Source organism: Harpia harpyja, chromosome 17, assembly GCF_026419915.1.
Source record: "Harpia harpyja isolate bHarHar1 chromosome 17, bHarHar1 primary haplotype, whole genome shotgun sequence".
Taxonomy (NCBI): domain Eukaryota; kingdom Metazoa; phylum Chordata; class Aves; order Accipitriformes; family Accipitridae; genus Harpia; species Harpia harpyja.
The window spans coordinates 21,666,199-21,683,391 of NC_068956.1; the positions used below are offsets into that span (position 1 = coordinate 21,666,199).

General features: G+C 38.2%; 1 protein-coding gene across 10 annotated transcripts in view; it reads right to left on the minus strand.

The window, feature by feature from the left end:
- Window positions 1-15,839, minus strand: part of PSPC1 (paraspeckle component 1) — a 66,057-nt gene extending 50,218 nt beyond the window's left edge. For 9 of the 10 annotated variants that reach the window (XR_008238906.1, XR_008238905.1, XR_008238908.1 and 6 more), the window contains exons 1-6: window positions 15,326-15,839; window positions 13,112-13,413; window positions 10,342-10,437; window positions 9,111-9,307; window positions 3,722-3,806; window positions 2,614-2,722 (exon numbers count right to left, since the gene is read on the minus strand). Coding sequence is in view for 6 of the 10 variants with exons in the window: in XM_052812390.1 (XP_052668350.1) it covers window positions 2,614-2,722; window positions 3,722-3,806; window positions 9,111-9,307; window positions 10,342-10,437; window positions 13,112-13,413; window positions 15,326-15,700 (1,164 nt within the window). In the remaining 4 variants the exon portion in view is untranslated. The remainder of the gene's footprint in view (window positions 1-2,613; window positions 2,723-3,721; window positions 3,807-9,110; window positions 9,308-10,341; window positions 10,438-13,111; window positions 13,414-15,325) is intronic. The other variant, XM_052812396.1, reaches the window with a different exon arrangement.
- Window positions 15,840-17,193: the final 1,354 nt, after the last annotated feature.

A 17,193-nucleotide genomic window follows, 5' to 3' on the forward strand; every position in this document is an offset into this window, starting at 1 on the left:
AAATTCTACGAAATTGAGAAAAGATTTGATGTATCATTTTGCAATCTCCTGAAATGGTCTACAATTCTTCTCTGCTGCAAAATGCAAAGGCTTTTTCAATTCCCATTCACACTATACAACTTAAGTACCATTATCTAAAGACATGTTATAATGAACACCTATAAAATGATAGGCCATGCTTAGAGTTACAGAGCTGCCCTTATTAAAAACAGTTGCTAAAGAAAGTAAATAAATACATGACTTCCAATTTTGTTTCAATTCTCCCTCTTTTAAAGTTCAAAGGACATAGAAGTAAAACATAAGTCAACACATGACCAGAACACTAAAGACTAGTCTGAATACTACAGGAAACTTTTTTTTATTATTATTGTATATGCCACTTCAACTTCACATGACATTAAGAAAATAACACCTGTACTATATATTCCTTTATATAACTTATAAGACTTTTGGTAGGGTTGTCACTGCACAGCTACATCTATACATTCTTGCAGTGTATTAATTAGTTCCAGATGAACACAAAATTCCAGCAATGCAGCTCAGTGGGAAAGCTACACTCTTCCAAAGCATTCTTCCACCTTTACCTTTCCCCCCCAAAAAAATTTCATCGTATAAAAGTCGCAAAAATCATGTATAGTGATTGAAGTGCTTTCCATTTGAACCATTCCTCTTCCCTTCTTACACTACATTTTTGCCATGTCCAGCACACTAACTTGAACAGTTCCTATTCACACAGAGTTAGGAATTGAAAGATGCAGATAAGCACGAGGATGGCCAAACTGTGGCAAGCAATTCAAGCACAGAGGCTAACTAACACCATCTCAAGACAGCTCCAAGAAGAAAACCAGTAGAGGTTGCTGTGGCCAGCATTACCTAGTTTTCCCCAGCACCCCAAGCTGTAGGATATAGGCCACAATCTCCTAACAGCAATGGAAACTGCGAGGGCTACTGCCATCTCAAGCCTGTGGGTTGGCTCCCCAGCTTCCCCTTCCTGCAGCTCTCTGCAAGTAGCATGGGTCTCACAGATCAGCCACAGGAGGATTTTGACGCGTAGCTTATAGGGTCAGAAAGTCAGGCTACCCCAAGAGATGCTACGTGAAGGTATTATGGTAAAATGAAGTCTCGTATTTGGCACTACAGAAGTCACAATCAATAAGTGCTATTTCTAAATTACATCAGACAATTATTATATGCTATTTCACAAAGTATGTTTAATAATATGTGGGAACACACTGAAGGATATTATGAGTTTTGAATTCTTCATCTTCATCACCCCAAAGAAAAGACTTGCTGAAAGCAGTTTTCTTTTACAGTGTGAGCACATATGGAAATAAATGATTGACTGTTTTCTGCTGCAAAGTTTCTCAAAACACAATCACCAAAATCAACTGATAGCTGTTAGTAACATCAAAGGAACAATTTTGCTTCCTCCCCATCTTTATTAAAAACACTAAGGGGCAGAGGATGGGAAAAAAATGTCCTGCTGAGAACAGGAAATCTTTCATTTTCTATCTTCTCCTAGCATGTCTCAGAATATATATAATATATTCTTCTTGGCCCTCCAGAAAAGGTTATGGTATAGAATGTAAGATTGGTATTTCTTTCACAAAACACAAAATCAGAAAGTAGCTGAGAAACCAGCAGTTTATTTTTGATTTATGTATCAAGTGGTACCTGTGAAGGGGAGCAAAATTCCCTCCTGCAGATTACAGTTGTTATAATAATGTAAAAGAGCACTGTGTGGATCACTTACTCATTGCTTCCTCACTAAGAATAGCTGTAACAGTAAAAGGTATCCTTCTCACATGAAACTAAAGCATTCACAATACAGGTTGCGTTCATTTAACTGCTTTGGTTGGTAGAAAAAAAATCATACCCTCAACCAAAACAGATCATCATGAAAATTTAGAAGATGACTCCTCTGATACCAATGTTTTGCTAGTCCTGCAGGATGAGTCTTCAGAGGCAGAGCACACCTAAATTACTAATATAAGTAATGTAGAAATTATAGCAGAGGACAATTTTCTTTTCCACCTTTATAATCTTTCAGTCTCCTTTAGTAAAGATTTTGAGGTTTTCCTCATCTAGTTTTACAGTAGGGTCAAAGGGGAGAGTGATTTTAGGCTCCATATGAAGTTAACACTGCCCATTTTGTTTCTGAAGTGTATTATTCCTAGTAAGTTAAGCATAAATCAAAAACAAGAAATTCAAATAAGCTTAACAGCCTAAACTGGTTTAAAATTTAAACCTTCAGTCAAACTAGGGCACCTCCTCAGGGAAACATAATTTATTCCCTTGGCCTCCCACTCCAAAAAATTCCCTTATTTTATTGGAAAAATTCATTTCCCAAATAAAAAAGGCAAATTATTATCTGAACACCTTCACTTAACTGAAGAGTTACATCACCAGCTTGTAGGAAAAATAACAGTGATGCCATCATACAAGAGAATAACTACACTATTAAATTTCTACCACTCCATTCATGAGAATGATGGAATACTGAAGGAAAACCAGGAAACGAGGCGGCAGCAGCTTAATAGCTAGTATGTAAAAATATTATAATAAAAAAGAATTCTTTTACAATTTGGACTTTCTTCACAGAATTTTACTTACATTGTCCATGAAATTTGGCTTAAATCCTCCCTCCTGCTGTCGTCGTAATTCCTCCTGTTCCCTCTGGCGTAGCATCTCTTCTTCACGACGCCGATGTTCTTCTTCGTGTCTAGAATATTTTTCAAAAACTATGTCAACTTAGACTCTTGACCTGTTCAGGCTTGTACTCAGTCTCAGGAGATAGGATCAAATATATAAAAAAACTGGTCATTATTTATTTATTTTTATATATGATGTAAGGCACTAATCAACTCCACCTGATGGGTTTGAATATTATTGAAATTTGTGTTTTGTTTTTTTAAACTGGAATACAGGTAATTACATACCAGTACATTCTATAACTGTTCTTCTGGCTACATATTGGTAAGCAGGTTAAAATACTCCACTTCTTAACAAGTTACTATGTATTAAAACATTTCAATACTGCCAAAAGACTCATTTTTTTAACTCTGCAAAGAGTTTATGTTTTGTTCTTTTTTCTCATCTATATTTCTTGTGATATTTAACATAAATAAAAAGTATAAACTCCATCAACATGATACTATCTCTTATTTTCTTAAGTTTTAGCAGATGCATGGAAACAAGTACTTGTATGAATCAGATCTTAAAGTAAAAACTGTTTGCAACATACCAGAATGTCAAGTGAAAATACCCCCAAAAATCTCATGTCAGACTATACATTTGCAATGCTACTATTCCACATGCAGATCACCTGCCCATAAATCTCAGAAGCACGTTCATATCTATTACAGCTATGCTTCTGTCACAAGGTTAAAATAAATTATATGAAACAAACAAAAAAATTGTTATGACACATCTACACTATTTAGAAAGCTCAGAAATTTACAACAGAACTAGTAGAGCTGAAATAAATGAAAAAATTCAAGAAATACTTGAAACCATTCTCTTATATAAGCATAAGCGATCGCTTTTCTGTTCAAGAACATTAACAGAAACATCACACATTATGCTTTTGAAAAGCAACTTTTTAGCAGCAGAAACATTTTTATTTGGTATCAAAAGCAAGCTCTACAAGCTAGAGTATCTAAATTCATGCAGGCCTACAGCAGCTGCATGCCACACCTTTGCACAGTAGAAGACAAAATACCTCAATTGTATCTGCTTGCGTTTTTGAAGTTCTTGATTTCTAAGTTCTTCCAAACGCCTCAGTTCTTCTTGACGGCGCATGAGATCTAACAGGATTAAAAATGTAATAAAGATAAAAGCCGCCAATCAACAATGTGGCAAGAGAAAAAAAATTGCTATTACTGTCAGATTACAGTTCTAACATTCAATTTTTAAAGAAGTTTCTCAACGCATTGAACTAGCTTCTTCCCATAAAGCTAAGTCTAATGTATGAAAAAACCACACTGGATCCATGGCTCACAGAAACATGGAAAGGTACAGGACTGGCAAAGCCTCTGAAGCGGGTTATGGAAACAGAAATCTGAATTCCTCAAACAAAGAAAAGGAGAAAAAACTCTAAGTCTCTTAAATCACATCCTGGTTTTACATCTAGGGCAAGGTATCAATTTTCTACTGCTAAAGTCACACTAGCAGGAAAACTGGTACAATATATATGGGCTTATACTATGCACTACTCATTGCAGACCACTGCATGGCATACATCAGAAAAAAGTGATATGAACTTCAGGTGCATGTAATCTGAGCCGCCACAGAGATTTATCACGACCCAGCTTATAGCAACTTACAAATGACTTATCTTTTAACACTACCAGAAAGGAACAGACGGATCCTCTTAAAAAGCATTTAAAATGCTCTTAAAATGCAGGGCGCAACTATTAGTAATTACTTTTGCTGTACTGGTTTCTGACTTAGTCACATTATTGATTTCTGCCTGGAAATTTATGCTTTCTTCAATGAATATTAATTATATCTTTTGTTAGAAAGCAGTTGTTTGCCTTTTCTATCTTTGCAGGATATTGGCCACATGACATTATAGACACCATGAGGAACATTCCACTATACCACCTATTACATGCCTTTTAGGCTTTAGTTCAACTACTCCACACATTTCTCTATGCATTTCTGCACTACACTAATTAAAGCATCTTTTTAGCTATGCAAATCACTTTCCTCAAACTTGCATCAGCATGTATTACAACTTAACCTTTTAATGTCCAAAACCAACTACAATGACCACTACACATTTCAGCAAAATATCATGTATTTGTTTTCTTTTCTAACAAAGCAGATTATCAGTTTTTTATTCTCACAGCATCCTTACTGACACTAGAACTCCTTTCTCAAGCACATTTTGCAGGCTTGCTTTTCCAATCTCTTCTGTGAAATTAACACATTTCACACTTCAATAGAATATGATTACATTGAAGATTCATTCAAATCACAAAGTCTGAGGGCTGCTTCTTTCCAGCTGCGCTTACCATAGAAGACCTGGCCACTGTTATCCTGATACTCAGGGAGCACCACAAGCATACTTTTTTTTTTAAATAGCTTTTAGATTATTTCAGAGTACAAGTGCACTTTTTTTTTTTTTTTTTTATTAACCTTTAGGTTGTTTCAGGGTATTACCGAGATCAAGAACTGACCCATTCTATGCTCAATATTGTCCACTGTGGAAAAAGATTTCCTTTTCAGTTCTTTGTTCTTCCAAATTTATGTAGCATTCCCTTTTTCTTCTGTTAATACACTGGCACAGCATTTCCTACTTTCTCTCTACCACTAATTGCTACAAATTTATCATTTACTCCCCTTTATTCTTAAGGTGTAGAGTCTTACTTTTCCCAATGTGCTCTTAAATTTTTTTCCACAGCACACTTCTGATTATTGCCTTTCCTGAAATTGTTAGTATTTTAAAGTTCAACATACCAATTTATGATCCAGTACCATTTGACAATGGTAGAATCTTGGCACAAAGCCTTACTAGCCAGATGAAAATATAGATCTACAAGTTCGGGCTGTGCACAGAGCCATTCATATTAAAAGATCTGCAGTGATAGTAATTCTGGACTGACACATTTTGGACACAGGCCCTTTCTTTGAATAGAAAAAAGCTGCACTAAAGCAGCTGTGAAAAAAAAAAACCCTCAAGCATTATTATTAGCTTCTGCACTTTCTTGTGCTTAAAAAAGGGCAAGGTCTTCATTTTATCCTCAACCTTTTGCAAAGCAGAGGGCAGAAGGTGAAAGTATACTCTCACCTCAGAAGTTAATCCTACAAGCAGGAATACCAAGTCTGAAAAGATTTTGAAGTTGGTTTAGCTGCTGATTTTTCAGGTTCTAAAAATGGAAAACAAATGCCCAGCTTCCATGTAACTGATAAAGAATGAAGCTTTCAGTTAAATTCAGTCATGTTTTCCAGGATTTTCATAAACTATTTAACCACCATTATGAGAGAATATTTACAAAAATCTGAAGCATACCACCAAATACATAGATCAGAAACATCGCGGCAATTTACTTACACATGGAAACCCATATTCTGCTTTACAAATTACTTCTGACTCAATCTGTCAAAACATGACACTTAAAAGTGAAAAATTACACATATCAAAAGAATGAAGTCTACCTTCAGTATTAATACCACACTACAAAAACCTGAGTACTTAAGCCAACATGTTCTGGTTCAATTCATACTAGCTCTCATAAAGCAATTTCTATAAAACCTTCGCCTGCAGGAGTATATGGACTCTAGTGAGCTCAGTCTTCCCATCTTCTTTTTAGCTCCTAAAAATTAATATATTGCATTTCATATTTCAGAAAAACTACTTCAATACACCTTTAAATCTGTGTTTTGTGCATCAGGTGTACAAAAATATTAATTCTAGGTTCTGATGCGTCAAAAGTTTCACTGCATCTTTCTTAAAAACCCTGTGATGCACTCTCATTAACATAATTAATATTCTTGGCATGGTCTGAACTTATACCCAGAGACACTATTCAGACCAGCAAGATTTAGAAGCAGCTAATGTCTGAAAAGAAATACAAGAGAAAAAAACACCTTATTTTCATACACACTGAAGCTGCAGAGTTGACAAGATTAAAACAGAAGGGATGTTTACTAACCCCTAGAGCTTGACAAATTAAACATCTGCAGGTGAATAAGCAGAAATCTAATTAGCTGAACAAAATTCCAAGTTATTTGGTACCAAAGAGAAGTACTCTGTTAACCAGACAGGGAAGGAAAAAACCCTCGTCCCACACTAACAAAAAGCATGTTTCCTCACTGGAATATTAGCACCAAAAGCATTCATATTCTAGTAGCTCTTTAATGGAAGGAGTAATTCTCTTCCTTTTCCATATAAAAGTGGAGCTTAATAGACACTCAAAAAAAAAAAAAAGGAATATTTTTCCTTCACAATGTCCTTAAAAGAAACTCTAATATCCATAAAACATACCTAAACTGTTCTCCCACATTGTACCATCATAAGATAGACCTTTTCTATCTTAATAAACAGGCCACTGTCATCTTGCCGCAGTTTAAAACACAATTAAGGCATGCTAATTTAAAGAAAAAGTAATCCCTAGCCTTGCCTTCAAGTACAGGCAACAGAAGGATAAATTCTAAAAAAATTAAAGAGTAGAAGTTCTAGAACTGGATCATTAGGACTGTCAAATATTAACAATTAGTTAAGTAAATGGTAAATTTAGCCAACCTGTATTTTCAGCACTGAAGCATCTTTACCAATATCAGTCACACATATACACAAAATTTAAAATGTGTGTCTAATTGAAAAGGAGGGGTTGTACTGTGTATTATAGGCATTGTTGTTAATCACATTAACATTCACATTCCTCACGTGTAAGATATACCTATGCTTACATGCAAACCAAATGCTTTAACATTTTTTGCTTGGAAAATAAACCAAGAACCAACTTGACAGTTGTCATTTCAGGTGCTGCAATAACTATCTGGCATTTCAAAACAGTTTTTTATTTTATTATGCTCTGTATTTCAGTACAAGACCTTATATAAACAGTATGGTTTCACACTAAAAACAAGCATGCCTATTTAGAAAAAACAGGCTAAATAAACTTTTTCCTAATGACAACTTTCAGTTGCAGTAAATTTAAGAATACTATGTAAAAAATGAAATATGCTCCTTTTAATCTCTTTTCCAGTTATGAAAATGTTTTAAAACAAATTTTAAAGGACTACGATACCCAAGCATTTAGGTGTTTTAATTCCACCAACCTAGTGAATACTCTAATTCAGCTCATATAAATATTTTCAACATGTCATTCAAGTCAGCAGAAAAAATTAAGATAAACCAGTCTCACACAGGGAAGTTGTACTACCAACAAAAATGTCCCTTCTTAAGAGTGAGCATTAAATAAAGCCAAATAATTGCAGCAGACAGCTTGTATGAGTTACCTAGGTTTAAGTTTTGAAATTCATCCACTACTTGGAATCTCAAGAAGTTCAAATCCCTTTAAAATGACAAGGAACTCTTATTTAGCCTATCAAGCTAGTTATTGCACTGTCTTATGATCTAACACTCTTAGGGATAAGAATTTTTTTAGCTAGCCATTATCTCCCTTAAATTAAGATTTAAAAAAAAAAATACTTCAGTGTGTCATTCATGCAACAAACCTTGAGATCCTTTCCGTCAGATCTGCAATATATTTAAACTTTATCCACTTAAGTCTTGCAATTTAGCAGTCATACAGAGGGAACTAAAATCAAGTAATAGTTCAATAGTTCTGAACTAGAAAGCAGTGATTGCATGCCCACAGCATTGTGGAAAAACCATGTTTTGGGGAGAAGACTAACAAGCAGAAAGTACCAGATACTCGCCCTGCTACTGTTCTCTCTGCTCAAGAAACACTCCAGCTCTATTCTTAAAGATAGGGCTTGAAAGCAATTGCTAGAGGACTTCCCCGCCCCCGCAACACTAGCAGAAGACAAGATGTCCAAACAATTACAAAAGAGGGATACATGATCTTAAAATTTCAAGAATGACTGAAATTCATGGCAACTTTGAGTTATTTTGAGTTGTTACATACATACAATACTATGCACACATCAGACTTCTCAGCTGGGTTTCAAAGCGGAAAAAAAGTAACATTAGCTACTGGAACATTTAAAATCATACCAGAGGTGCACAGAACAGCCAAAAGAAGTACAAGCTATCTATCATTTTTTATTTTTTCCTGCACATGGCCCACAAACCGTACTTAGTCCTATCTAGTACCATAAGCAACACCAAAAATTGAAAATAATTTTACTGATGACTGTGAAGCTACCTTTCAATTTCTTTACATAACCTGCTTACACTAGACAAATTTAAGAAGTGAAGAAAACAGACCTAGACAATGACTGCTTTCTCAGTTTAATTCATCTCTGCAAATCATCAAGGAATGTGCGTAAGGAGTAATATTACTTCCTTTTTCTCAGTTCAATGCATTTAATTAAATAGCATCTGCAAAATCTCTGTTTAGCATACAGCTCAATATGCTACACAAAGAAAATCTGTGACAAAACAAATTTAATACTAGTAGATTATCTGATTTTACCTTGCCTCATCAGCATTAGCTGATGCTCATGTCTAGCTGCTTCCATTTCTGCCTCTAGTTTCTCTTTGGCTTCTCTAATGTTCCTGTCAACCTGTTCACGCTGTTGCTTTTCCATCTCATCAAGAGCCTTCCACCGTGAAGCGTACTCAAACTCAAATGTTCCAGGTTGAGCAAAGCGTGGTGGCTGTTCTCTTTCCCTAATAAAAATTTTGCAGTTAAAATGTACAGAAAAAGACATTTAGATCAACAGCTGTAACTGCCAAAGAATTTATAAATAATCACTTCAAGGGTAGATCAGACTTTAAATCAACCTGTCAGATGACTACATTCTAAACCAGTCAAAGCTTAATTCAGCTGTTAAGAGTGATCAAAGAAATTGTCCAAATAAGGATCTGTTCAACTCATATAATTTTAAGATAAAAATTCATGTTTACATTGGTACAAAATACTAAGCCGCAACACTAGATTAACTGTGTTCGGCCTTCTAAAGCAAGCAGTCAATTCATAAAACCAGTTATTTAAGTAAATATCAAAGCTTACTAGACAGCGCAGAATATTAGCCACAATCTCTAAACATTAAAAGGTGCCAACACTGTATTTCACATTCTGACACTAATATTGTAAATAACAGTGACACATTTTTAAAAAGTGGTATTCTACAGCCTTACCAGAATGAGCATTTTAGCTTCAAACAGCGTGATTTCTAAATGGCAATCAAATTTCAATATTAATAATTAATATTATTGGATTAGGTGACTTCTCTTCCACCTCATGATCAAGACTCACTTTCTCATGTTATGCGCAAAGCTTTATCTGAACCATGGAAGCTGCAAAGATTTACGCTCCACTGACTTTACAATCAATTAAGGGTCTATTCAGAGAACAAAAAATCTGTGGGTATACAAATCTCTGCAGGATTAGACCACACCCCTAATCCATAAAAAGACTATAGCTTGGCTGGCAACAAGTTTTAACTGATTTCAGTGCAGGCCAGGAAATCTACCTACTTTGGTAAATGCACAGAATGTTAAACCAACAAGTCAAGTCTGAATTTTACTATCATTAGGAAATCTTGTCAAGGTCCTATTTAATCCTTTGACACAAAACAGCACAACATACAAAACACTACTTCCTGTTATGCAAACTCAAAAAAAAAAAAATTAGCATATATTTACCAAGCTAACTAAGGACATAAATCATGTTTTATAAAATAAAGCTGAACACGACTTACTTGTGATACTGTTGTGTTTTTTGCATTAGCTTCTCTGGGAGCCCATCTTCATCATCAAATTGCTCCATTGGTTCTACAACAACAGGTCGAGGTGTTCTGGAAGACAGTTTCAATTTAATAATTAAATCATAAATGAAGCAGTTAAAGTTATTTTAGTATTTTGAGGAAACACTCCAGAAAGCTAACATATGTTATCTATAATGCCTGTCTTGCAAATTCTTCTTAAATCGTAGAGTTCCAATGAATCCCGATTTGAAGAATTACCTTTGAAAATAATTGTTTCTATACACAAAACCAACTATTCTGCCTAGAAACCACAACATACTTCATGTAGTTCTGTTTCCTATGAAGTATTTATTTAAAAAAAAAAAAAAAATCTCAAAACCATCTACAAACAATTACAAAATAGGAAGGAACTACCTTTTTGTTTTCATCAGTGAGGTAAGACGGGGGCCATGATTATATTGGGAAAGCATCAAACAAACCCAAAAGAGAACAACACAGCCTATTCATATTTCCACAGAATATTAAAAGTTACTTTTGAAAGTTACTCTGCAATTGAAAACAGCTTGACAATTTGGCATTAATATTCCAGTGATAATTATAAAAACATTTCTGCTTAAGTTATTTAAAACCCTTTCTTTGAACAACCATACTCTCACAAATCAGAATCCTAATTCATCTTTGAAAATACCTTCCTTGAATTCTCATTATCTGTAGTAATCAGAGACGAGTATTAGCCAGTACTGCCAAGGATAGCAGTATAAGGATCCTGAATTGCGTAAAAAGCTCTCTGCATCAGTCTTGGGAGCATAGCCTATAATACACACCTTAAAGTGATAAGAAAAGAGCTAGAGACACTATTTGCAAAATGCCAGCACTTATTTATTGTGTTCCACACCTTTATGTCACTTCATAGATCTTTTCACAGAAAAAAAATCAATATATTTTAACAACATCGACAGCTGAAAAAGAAAACTTTGGGCATCGAATGCAGATTAAAAAGATGAAGTCTGGAATCACAGAGCACGCAACTATCTCAGCAACTGTTTCTCCTGATGTTCTCCGCATGGCAATTGCTGGCAGCTCTGTTATTTAAATGCAACTGAACTGTGGTGTTAACAAGTTATTATTTAAAACAACAATTTTAAATCTCTAAATGTTTAAAGTGCCTGGTTTTGATATATTTAGCCCATGAATTTAAAGATTTGTCTTCTGATGAGGCAAAGAGTTTTCAGCTAAAAACATAAAATTTTAGATTCTGAAGCAAAATGTCAAAGTATTATGGCAGCAGATTCATGCTAATTATCTTTGCAACTGTGCGTTAGGGAACATGTCAGCCACCTAAGCAAGACAAAGATCAAGTGCTTTTTATTCACTCAGGCCATGGTTAGCTGGTCATTTCAATCCAGCTAATCTATCCAGAATACCCTCCCTCATATCCCAGCTTTTTTCCCTGCCACATCTCTCATGCCAAGAATAGCATTCATGTAACACTGAACTAGATTAGTTCCCTTGTTTGGTTGACCATGCTTACATTCAAATACTAATGCCAAGAAAACCCAGGGAGCAAGAACAAATTGCTAGCACCAATAACAGTAAAGGCATATTCACATTGAATTTACTACGTAGCCACCAGGTCAGTTCAGTGGCACACAAAATTTATGAGATTATCACAAGAAAATGGAGTTCCAGACCCTTTCCCCAATCTCCTCCTTGCAACATTTTCTCCTGCTTTATCCTCTGCTGGACCTGATGTTTATAGCACCCACATCAGCAAGCACCTTCACATGCTTAAACAGCCAAAAATGAACCCAACAAAAACAGATTAATACTTTTCTGTTGTTTCAACGATCAGAAGTGGCTTATGGAAGTATCAGAAAGTTCTCAAGCGGATAAAAGATCAACAGCACAGCCAGGGCAGAAAGAAAAATACCTGCAAGTTCCCCAATTTGATGACAGCAAGCTTTCATGCTGTGGAACCACAGCCTTATTTTCCCAAATGAGAATCAAAAAAATAAAAATAAATCCTGAATATCTATCATTTTACACAGTCCTTAAGAAAGCATTTGAAAATGTCGCTAGTGAATGTGTTCAAGCACAGCAGTTAACAACTTCCTTCAGCAAGAACAGAAATATAAGATGCAAGAGAGAAGTGCTGTAATTTGCAAGCTTGCTTGCCCTTGAAATAGAAAGTTTTCCAGAGATTGTTGCCACAAAATCCTGCAGAATCTAAGTCTTCATTTAAAAAAAAAAAAAAAAAAAAAGTACTTCTGGCCTTTCAAGCCACAAATAAAACTTCTGAGAGAGAAATAAACACAGGAACACTTCCCTGAGTTTACAGAAGTATCAGCAATGTAGTGCACTGTTTTGCTAAGAAACAGAGGTATATTATTTTGTCACATTGTTACCAGGATCAGAAAGAGTGCAATCAATAAAAATAAAGTCTCACTAGAAAAAGCCCTACTATATAAAGAAGGAAAAGTAATATTACATATAGACAAGGAAAAGCAAAATGTTGCTATCAGACTCTCATATGGTAATTACAAGTCTTATAAACAGTATGCAGAAGAAGATGGGTTTCCTCACCAAAAAAAAAAAAAAAAATCAGGAGTATTTGGGGTATTCATGTAAAACAGCTTAACTTCCTGCCTCATGGCTTTCACAATTTGAAAATAAAATAAGAACAAGGGAATACCCATGAATGCAGTTTTCTTTCACATCAGAAACATATACTCGCACAAATTCAAACAAAAGCCTGTGAACTTACGTTGTTAGCAAGAATGCCCCATCACTGCATCTTTCTAGAGCTTTCCGTGCTGGAGGTTTTGCTGCAAACTCTACGAAACCTTTTCCTGTAGCTCTGCCACGATCATCTACTACAACAACAGCTCTTTCCACTGGCCCAAACTGAGAGAATGCTTGTTCCAGCAGCTCATTAGAAACCACAGGTGAAAGATTCTTGACAGTTAGGGCAGCTCCATGTGTAGCAAATCGAATTCGAAGTGGTCTGCTCTTCAAAATAGTACCATCAAGTTCTGCCTTTGCTATTTCAGCCAGTGTCCTAGATTCCTTTGTCAAGATATAAAATATTTTTTATATTTTATTTTCAAAAACAGGTATCACTTTTGTGTTCCTCCCCCCCCTTCACCCCTCCACCGAAAAGTAGCAAAGTTTTTTTCCTTAACTTGAGCACATTAGCATCAGGGTCATTCAACTTCCCTCCCCACCCTCCCACCCCAAAAAAGACCACCAAAGTTCCCATCTGCTGACTGAAAAAAAAACACATTTGTCATCCCTTATGATTTATTCTAAACAACAACACAAGTGCAAATTTTTGTTGCACATTAGAGGACTTAACAAATTCTCATTATGACGGATACATTTGTGCTGCTCTGTAAAGGCTTTCAGTAGAGTTGAAAACTTGATGCTTTTTTATATTTACCTACTCAAATGTTTATATTCTGCATCCCTAGCTCCATATAGTAGTAAACAGTATTTTCAAAGATTACACTACAGGATCTAAGGTGTTTTGGATTTTGGTTTGGGTTTTTGTTTTGGTTTTAAGTGAAAATATCACACTTGCTCATTACCACCGTTGAACTCTTAATGGATGTCCAATTAGAATTTCTCATCAACAAATTATGAAATTACCTTCTTTGCTCATGTATTCGTTCTTCTCACATTTATGGGCTTTCTGCACCCACATCCATGAAACACTCTGCACCAATAACTACCCTTTTTCCTCATTTCAGAGATTTTCACCGAGTTTGATACCTGCAATCCCTTACATTCAAAGAAATTATTCTTTAGATCATAGCCATTTTTTCCACAGTTCAACTGACTAGGTAAATTGTTAAAAAATAACATACTCCCTAAACATAATGGAAGAGGGAAGGTCAGATAAAAGCTATATCCAATCTATATTACATACTAAACTGAGTAATGACATGTAAATATATTGCACTTCCTCCAGAAAATTTCTATTTCAGGCTGGGGGATTCTCAGGGTACAAGATGTATGGCAGAATGCCACAAGCACTTATCTTTAAGATGACAACCAAAAAGAAAAAAAATCCTAACCAGTAAAATATATGGAAAAATCGTAACTAGAGACACCCAAAGCACTCTAAAGCTATTCCCAGAATGATATAAATCAGTGCATTCTAAATATGGCTGTCACGAAAAATAATCCTGCACATTAAATTGACATTTAAATACAGTATCATAAACTTTTCAGATGATTCCTTTTTTGCATGCTCAGCTCCAGCATATTTGATCGAATATCGTGTTATCCCTAAAAATCTAGTCTTATCTGGATGCAAGTAATTTAAACTACCCACGGTCCCATTTCTTTGCAATTTGGAGATTACATGTTCTGTTTTCACAATGTGTGAGCAGTGGTATTTCGAAACAATCCTGTCCAATCTTTAAAATTAACTGTGTTTTCATAGACGAAACTTATAATGAACTGTACAGGCTGAAATTCGCTTCTGCACAAAAAAGGATTTTTTCTAGTCCTAAAGCACGATAAATTCTCCCAGTTAAATAAGTAAAGTCTTTATACAGGTATGACACGAACAAAGCAGATCGCGCACCCACATCTTCCATTCACTGAAAATAACAGGCTGCAGAAATACCCGTGGTAGCAGCACGGAAACGGTAACTGATGGAGGGGCCCTGAAACCAGCGGAGTACCGCGTAGTGAGGCGTGAACCTAGACGCGAGGGGCTGGGAAGGCTGCTCACAAAGCAGGCCTCTGGCTTAGATGTATGGAGGTAAATGGCGGGGGGGGAAGAAGGAAGAGGAAGCGGAGGGAACAGCGCTAGCAGCAAGGAGAAAGCATGAGGAGCAGATGCTGTCTTTTTTTACACCGGCCCGACAAGGAAAGGCGGGGGGGGGGGCAGCAAGGGACAGTAGTCTCTCGCTTGCAAAGGCAGCCCCCAGGTTACGGGGCAGCCACAGAGGCTCGCGCGAATCCTCACCAGGCGAATGAAGCCAAAGCCACGGTCCCGATTGATGAAGACTTCGCTAGGCTCCCCGTAGCGCTCGAAGAGGCGCTTGAAATCTTCCTCGGTGATATCAGTAGGCAGATTCCCCACGAACAGCCGGCAGCGCTGCGTGTAGCTCTTCTCGCCAGGTTTGAGAAAGCTTTTTATATCGATGGTGAACCCAACCTCCTGCTCTTCATCTCCACCTTCTTTGCTCGGCACTAGCGCCATGGCCGCCGCTGCCTCACTCTCCGACTCTAGGCCCCGCAATCCCTTCAGGTTGCCGCCACCGCCCCCCACCATGCCCAGCGGCGCCGCCGGAGAGCTATTCTCGATCCGCACTTGCTTCAAGTTCCTATTCGCTGCCATATTCAGAACTCGCTCCTTTCTCGCTGGTCTTCTTGGGGGACGCGGAACCCGGTTCAGCAACCACCGCCTCCGACCCTCAGCCAATTCAAAATGGCGCCGCCGCCAACCTCGGCGAGTTGTAACGTCCCTGAGGAAAGCCCCGCCCACCGTCGCCCGCGCTGCCTTCCCCGCCACTGCTCCTGCTCGTCGCTGGGCGCGGGGGTGGGGGGAAACGGGGGGGGCGCGCATGCGCCGTCCTGCGCGGCCGTGGGGTTGCCGAGTCCGTCCATGGCGTTGTTGTTCCCTTCCAGCTCCGGCATACCGGCGAACCTGCTTCAGACCGCGAGAGATCGGTCTTTGCGTCTGCAGAGACAGATGCGTACCAGCGGGCTGCGCTGCCTGAGAGGATCAGCCGCCCAGAAGCTCCCTGCTAGCTCGGCTCCCTCGGAGGCTGACCCGCCCGCACGGAGAGCAGCCCCAAGCGCAACCATACTGGGTTAGGGTAGTGGTCTCAGAAGCGTTCAGGTCCTGCGAGCTCTGCGGCGGCCCGTCCCCAGGCGGAAGAACCCTCTGCCGGGGTCTGCCCTGAGGGAAGGGCAGGCAGGCGGGGTGCCCTGGTGGGGCGTCAGGCCGCCGCGGGGGAGCGGGGCAGGCATGACACCGGAGAGGCGGAGGCGGCTGCAGGGGGACAGCCCGGGGGGAGGAACGGCCGAGCGCTGCGGAGTGGCGCGGGAGTCGAGAGGAGAGGGCGGACCTGCAGGCAGCGCAGGAAAAGCGTTCGCCGAGTTACAGATGTGGGAGGCAAATCGCGAGTGGAGAGACGCCTTGATACGTGTGCTGCTCATGGAGCAATTTCTTACAGGGCAACAGCTTTCGTTATAAAGGTGATGACTTTCTTCTGAGAGGTGTGAAGTCAAAGTTTCCTTCCTTGGGCACCCCTTCCTGTAGCTAGGAGTACGTGTCTCATCCGCAGCACAAGACTATGGTTTTCTCTCCTCCTCGCCTGCTAGATGCCCAGTTGCTTGGTTTGATCTGTGTGCTTCAACCAGTAATTCAACTGGCGCATGGTTTCTCAGACAAAGAGCTCATCAGTCTGCCTGCAGCCTCAGAGAAAGCCTGATAATCAGTTCTTGGCTCTTATTACCATAGTAGCCGGAGTGCTTCAGGTGCCCCTGTAACTTTGCATCATGCAGGGGAACTCCTGGACAACAGAGCAAGACTTAAGGAGAAAATAACTATTACCTGTTTTATTAATACAACTGTAGCACTGAAAAAGTCCAGACAATCTCATGTGGTTAATAGTTACTTCAGCTAGCGCATGGCAGGTACTGTTCTTTTGAAAAAGCAACGTAAAGCATGATACTCAAGAAAAAGTAAATTCTACAACAGGCCTGAATCCATTGCTCAGGGATTTCCATGTCTATTGGAGAGTATTTTAAGTTCCTCTGTCTTGTTTTTCCATTTGAGGCACAAGAAAGATCTCAGTCCTTTTCCTCCTATGTGTGCTTGTACCA